This window comes from Lactuca sativa, chromosome 4, assembly GCF_002870075.4.
Source record: "Lactuca sativa cultivar Salinas chromosome 4, Lsat_Salinas_v11, whole genome shotgun sequence".
Classification (NCBI taxonomy): domain Eukaryota; kingdom Viridiplantae; phylum Streptophyta; class Magnoliopsida; order Asterales; family Asteraceae; genus Lactuca; species Lactuca sativa.
Genome location: NC_056626.2, coordinates 336,376,938 through 336,383,579, shown reverse-complemented (window position 1 = coordinate 336,383,579; position 6,642 = coordinate 336,376,938). Strand labels below are relative to the sequence as shown.

Below are 6,642 nucleotides of genomic sequence, written 5' to 3'. Positions count from 1 at the left end.
AATTGTTACTCTAGAAGTATTATTCTTTGTCACTGATAGAAAAAATTGTTTTTGGAATCTTCACAAATGGGTAACTTTAGAAAGATTTTTTTACATATAATTAAATGTTTTTTTAGCATCCAGTTTCTATAATTTATGTTACAATGTAACAGGTTGAATCTGATAACATTGTGACACCGGTGTATTCACTAGAAGCTAAGTTTACAAGACCATTATGGGTATTCACTAATCTCAATACACTTTGTATTTTCTACTTATCTATTTCTTTTTTTTTTTGTTTCTATTAATTAAAAAAATATATCATATAGGCTTCCGTTGCCTCATTTATGTATGCATAATTGGACATTTCCACTTCCATTAATAGCCTATCAATGTATAAATAAATGAAATATGTATCTTAACATCCCTTTGCAAGCATTCAATCGCTTCCAACTCTCACAAAGCAGTGGAATCTTTCACTAGTTTTCATTCATTGGTTGGATGATTATTGATTATGAATGTTGTCACCATCGTCTGTAGAAGCTCTCATCGTGTTGTTAGGTGCATCGTGTTTTTACCTTATTTTTGTTAATATTTCGCAAACCAAACACATTTTGGTAAATATAATTTAAAAGTACCACCCTTAAATACAAAACTCCAATTATAAAAAAAAAAAAAATACTAATTAAACCAATGAGCGATAAAGAAGATACAAAAAGAAACAAGAAGCTTATCTAGAAACAATGCGTTACAATTCTTTAGAGAAAATAAAATGTTATATTTTCTTGAAAGTGTAGTCACTACAACATATTAATAAAATTCCCTTTTATCAATTGAGCAACCTAACTATTTTCTCTGATGAAAAACCATTACATTTTTTTATCTTTTACAAAATTCTTAAGCTCACTTTTTTGTTGTAGAAAATTTACTTTTACAATCCCAATTTCTTCACCTTTTGACCTCTCAAACCATTCCAAAACGCAGCCGCATCTACCACTTTCTTACCCGGCAATTGTACCTCCAAGACCTTACATTTCAATAAATTAATAAATTAATTTAAATAAAATTATATTTATAGGATTAATGACATAAATAGGTAACAAAATACATTTATTTTAAAGGTATTTTATGAACAAAATGTTCCACTTGTTTACCTTATGATTCTACTTTCTTTTTAAAACACAAACATTTTTTAAAATTTAAAATAGTTATATTATCTTTCATCCGAAATTTTGCTTATGTGGCATTTCAAAAGAAGAAAGAAAATGACATGTCACATGTCAATTATTATCACGGAAAATTACAGAAAACAATCATTATATTTTGGGCATTTTTGCGGTTTAACCACTAATACTTTACTTTTTCTAATCAAACCAGAAAAGTTTCAGATTCTTTTTCATATTTACAATAAAAGTTGTAGAATTTTTTCCAATCAAACCATTAAAAAAATATAATATTAGTGTTTAAACCACAAAACCACCCAAAATATACCGATTTTCTTGTAATTTTCACCTTTAGTGATAAAAAATAAAATCAAACTTTAAGTTTTCTTGAAAAAAAAATCTTGGAATAAATATTGTTATGGTAAATGCATCCTCACCTCAAGAGCCGTGCCCCCGCCACATGGTATAATCATCGACCCTTTTATGAATGCCACGTCATCATCTTTGCTAACTTGAGCATCGTTATAAACCCTAGAAGTTATAATTTTGAGATCAAGTTCACTCCTTTTATCATTCTTTTCATCAATTACAACAATTTTAGCTCGGGTCCCTGGCCACCCTGCAAAAGCCCTCACCTAAAAACTTGTTTATTTATAATTAATTATGTCATGATAAAAGATTTGGATTAAAAAATATATTTTATTTTATCTCATCTTATGGCATCATACCTTATTATGTAGAGTCAAAGCTTCTTGGTCAAAGCATAACCATGATTCCTCTTGAGTTATCTACAAGAAACAAAAAAAGCTTAACAACATAATAGCAATGTACATTTCTGTTAAACTTAAGGGCTTTTATGTCATTATCCCTTTAAGTAACTCAACTAACTTTTGGAGCCAAAGTGGCTTTTGAGTCATCTTGTTCTTGAGCATTTGTCTTTGCAGATCCATTGAATATAGAGGGAAGTTCTTGAAGCAAGAGTTTAGATCCTGTGTATATTAGGATCATTATAAAGTAATGTTATTTATTTATTTATTCCATTGAATGAGAAAAGAAGAATGACAATATGACATACCTTGTGCAAATAGTAGATCAAGCAATTCTGGAGCCTGAAAACAAATCACATAATTTTTATTATTATTTATTTCCACTAATGAAAATGCAACAAATTGTATCAATTTCATATTTGGAAAAGAATGCAAACCTTAATATGATCATCGATTTTCATTTTTTCATAGGCAATAATGGGGCCCGCATCTAATGCCCGGATAGTGAATGCTAATGATACACCAGTTTCTGTAACTCCATCCTGATAAAGATTATTATTTTCATATAAAGATATAAACTTTTTTACTAATGTTACTTATAAAATGTATAAAAAAGAAAAGAAAAAGAACCTGCAATGCTCTTTGAACAGGAGCAGCTCCACGGTATAAAGGCAACAAGCTTGGGTGTATATTCACAGTCCCTACAAATAATACATTCAAAGATAATAACAAAAGAATTCAAGAAAACTTGAAAGATAGTGTGATGAGATCTTTAAGAACACTAACCTAATAAAGGAATCTTTAAAAATTTGGTTGGTAATATGTTGCCATATGCTGCTGTGATGCAAAGTTGAGGCTCAAGTGCTCTGAAATTGGACAAAAATGCTTCCTCATTGGCTTTAACAGGTGTGAAAATTAGGTCATTAGGGAAGCCTCTATCGAGAGCATGTTGTGCTACAGGTGATGGCATCACTTTTCTTCCCCTATCTCTTCCTGAAGGTGGCTGGGTAACAATCGCTGCAACCTGAATCACATTGGGTGAGAATTTGAAAATTGAAAGCCATTGTCATTGATTACTCGCGAATGTAAATGGATTTAAGGGTCGTATTCATATTCATATTCATAATTAGGTTAGATATTGATGTGATACTACTCTGATTAATTCATCGCAGTTTGTCAAAGATAAGTACCTCGAATAAGGAATCAGCGGCGGAGGATGCGTCAAGAAGAGTCTCGAGAACGGAAGCAGAGACCTAACACGAATCAGATTTCAAAATCGAAGCCCCAATCGAAAATTATTGCCCATGGCGATGCTTAACGTAAATTGTAGGAACATTGGGCGAGAGATTACCGAGGGAGAACCCATGAAAACGAGTTTTTTCTTCTTGGGAGGAGTGAGAGTAGCAGCAGAAGTAGATAAAACGGCGGTAGGGGGCGAAAAGGAAGGCGTTGCATGACAGCAAAAGCGGCGGAGCATCCACGACGATGATGATAAGTGGTGCATTTTTTCCGGCAGGTTCCGATGGGTACAAAAGTATTCAATATCGTGAATCGCCGTCCGTTTTCATCATAATTCAAGCCATTTTCGTCACTGGATTGGATGTTTTGTTCCTTTATCCACCGCAAGGGTACAATAGTCATTTCCATTTCCATTTGTATTTTAGAAGCTTTTTATGAAAAAAAAAAAAAAAAAAAAAAAAAAAAACTAGAATTAGAGAGAAAGCTTGGTGCATACATTTCTAGAGCTATTCACTATTCGGATAAAACCGAATTACCCAATTGTACAATTTGGATTGGACAATTTGGTTTGGATTTTTGGATTGGTTTTCAACAAAACCGAATTATTATTTTGGATTTCGGATTGGTTTTGGTTTATAAAATAAGAACCGAATAGTCCTAGAAACCCGAATAAAGATTTACTATTTATTTATAATATATATATATATATATATATATATATATATATATATATATATATATATATATATATATATATATATATATATATACAGTTATTTATTAATTTTGTAATTTATTTTTTCAAATAGGCTCAAAACGTTTCATCCGATAAAAAAAAAATTAATATTCGTTTTCTCTCAAAAGTTTTGTATCTATAAATATTTAACTATGATATATCTTTTTATTAGTTGTTTATAAAATTCAAATCACAATTAAATTATTTGTTTTTGCTTTTTGTGTAAAGTTAGGTAATATTATAATTATATGTCGTTTTAAAATTTTTCGGTTTTGAAAACCGAATTAAGATAACCGATCCAACCGAATTGTAATTGGATCGGATCGGATCGGATTTGAATTTAGTTTGGACAATTCGGATCCATGTTTTGAAAACCGAAATCAATTTGGATTTACTTAAGTGGATCGGATCAAACCGATCCATCCAAACGAACACCCCTATACATTTCACAAATCTATACTTGTTAACACAACACAAATCCATATTTCATCCATATATCATCAATTTTCGTCAACACAGATCCATAGTACTTCAAACGTATGATAATCAATATTTCATAACATCACAGGTATCAAAATCGAAGGAACAAATTACATATAGTGCAAGGAAAGTCGAAAATCAACATTTTCTTTGCTAATGAAAATCGATAATTGACACAAACGAAAACAAAATCGAAGCTTAAACTTACCTGATCGGAGACGGAGGAAGGAGACGCCGGCAGAGAAGATCGACGATGGCTGGAAGGCAGATCGCCGAGGAAGACCGCCGATCGCTTGGAGGAAGAACGTCGATGGTTTGAACTATCGTGAACGACAGAGAACAGGTGAGCGGACAAAACAAGAATGAGAGTAACGAGCGTATCCAATTGATTAGGTAGGTGGGGGTATAAAAGAAATTTAAGTTTTAAGTGGTTTAAAAGTTTCAAAAACTCAGGTTTCTTGACTTCATTTTTCTTCTATCTAAAAGGTTGGTTTTAAAAGTCATTTTCACTTGACCAAACATATTTTAGCTTCTTTTTAGATAAAAACTAAAAGTTATTTTAAAAGATAAGACAAACATTCTCTAATTTAATTTTTAAACATAAAGCTATGACTTTAATTAGATATTTGGCTAAGCTTACTAAAACAACTAATTAGTCTATCAGTGGTTCCATATTACTATAATTTAAAAAAATGTTTGGATAAGAATAGTTTAGTTCGATGGAAAACCTCTAATAAACCATTTTTTTTATAAATTAACTCACACTTACTTATTAGCGTGTAAGCTAATAAACAATAAGTTTTTTTTTACTAAACACCCCCAAAAATATGTGTCTTTTTCATCCGTCCACTTTTGGCTATTTGTAACATTCCATTTAAAATAAAATAAAATAAAATAAAATAGGTGAATAAATCAATAATAAGCTCTAACACCCCGAGATGTATTTTAGATTTTATTTTACTTAACCCTAATCGTCATTTCATGTGAAACCCTAATAGTCATTTCATTGGAGGTGGTCACTATTGCAAGTAACTATGACCTGTGATCGGGTATTGACTAAAATATCTTCGTGTAGGTGTTTGGAAGTGAATTGAAGCTGGTAGAATTCTTTGTTGCTACAGTGGTTATCTACGCGCATATTGAGGTGAGTTTCGCCCCAATGTACCTGTGGGTCAAAGGCACCAATGTAGGCCCACTAGTTTTGGTTATCTGCTAGTAGAGGGGTGTCCTAGGGACTGTATGTAGTTATGTAGGATAGACTGAGGACTCTTGATCTAAGCTCTCTTACATGTTCCTTGTTTGGTTGTGGTTCTAGAGTAGGATCACCTGTCCAGGTGACTATCTCACCTTTGAGTATATACGGGCATGTATTTCTTGGATTGTTGACATTAGTATGTTGCTATGTTGTAGTGATCTATTATATATGTGTTCTGGTATTGAGTATGTTGCAATGCTATATTGATCTGTTAGATTTGTGTTTTGGTATTGAGCATGCTACTATGCTATAGTGATCTGTTAGATCTGTATTCTAGTATTAAGTATGCTGATATGATGTTGTGATCTGTTAGATTTGTCTCCTGGTATTGAGTGTGTTGCTTTGTTGTAATAATCTATAGGATTGTATGTATATGTGCTTGCTGGTTATCATCTATGGAGTGCCCATAGGGATTGTTTGTGGTCATGTAGGATAGCCTGAGAACTCTTGGTCTAGGCTCTCTTGCATGTTCCTTGTTTGGTTGTGGTTCTAGAGTAGGACCATCCGTTCGGGTGGCTATCTAACCTTTGGTTACTTATGGTTACACACTCTATGGAGGTTAGCTGGTATCAGAGTTGTATACTGTGAGAGGACCAGTAGGCGGTATTAAGCTGTATTATTGTTGTTTGTTTGTATCATGTGCCTACTTGATCCTGATTGTTTACACATATGTGTAAGACCATGTGGGGGAGCCCATGGCATCCTGGAGTAAGACCGTGGGAGGAGCTCACGGCATCCTTATATGTTTATATGCATGACTTATGTGATTGATATGGTTATGTGTGATTATGTAGGTTATGTGGGTTATGCTCTGCGAAACTCACTAAGCATTAGATTACAACAGGAGATATGGGCAAGGACCCAACTTGATGGCGCGACATGCACTCTCTGGCGTTTTATTGGGACACTCTGATTTTATGAATAATTTATTTGATATGATGGATTTTTGAAAACAATTGTTATTGAGATATTATATTTTATAGAAATGTTTTGGTTATTTAAAATGAAAAATTATATTGGAAA

General features: G+C 32.5%; 1 protein-coding gene across 1 annotated transcript; it reads right to left on the bottom strand.

Moving 5' to 3' along the window:
- Window positions 1-689: 689 nt before the first annotated feature.
- On the bottom strand, window positions 690-4,695 carry LOC111909994 (uncharacterized). Its single transcript, XM_023905795.3, has 11 exons — window positions 4,573-4,695; window positions 3,261-3,520; window positions 3,100-3,162; window positions 2,696-2,933; window positions 2,540-2,610; window positions 2,347-2,451; window positions 2,218-2,251; window positions 2,031-2,131; window positions 1,871-1,930; window positions 1,580-1,777; window positions 690-1,006 (listed from the first exon to the last, which is right to left on the bottom strand). Exons 2-11 carry the CDS (start codon window positions 3,411-3,413, stop codon window positions 911-913), a joined length of 1,119 nt encoding a protein of 372 aa, XP_023761563.1. The 5' UTR covers window positions 3,414-3,520; window positions 4,573-4,695; the 3' UTR covers window positions 690-910.
- Window positions 4,696-6,642: the final 1,947 nt, after the last annotated feature.

Bases quoted from the DNA above. Each gene is read 5' to 3' on its own strand.
- LOC111909994 (XM_023905795.3), bottom strand. From the start codon at position 3,413: ATGCACCACTTATCATCATCGTCGTGGATGCTCCGCCGCTTTTGCTGT. The intron at 2,452-2,539 runs GTTCTTTTTCTT...AATCTTTATCAG, and splicing joins CTGTTCAAAGAGCATTGCAG to GATGGAGTTACAGAAACTGG. The intron at 2,252-2,346 runs GTTTGCATTCTT...ATTTGTTTTCAG, and splicing joins AAATCGATGATCATATTAAG to GCTCCAGAATTGCTTGATCT.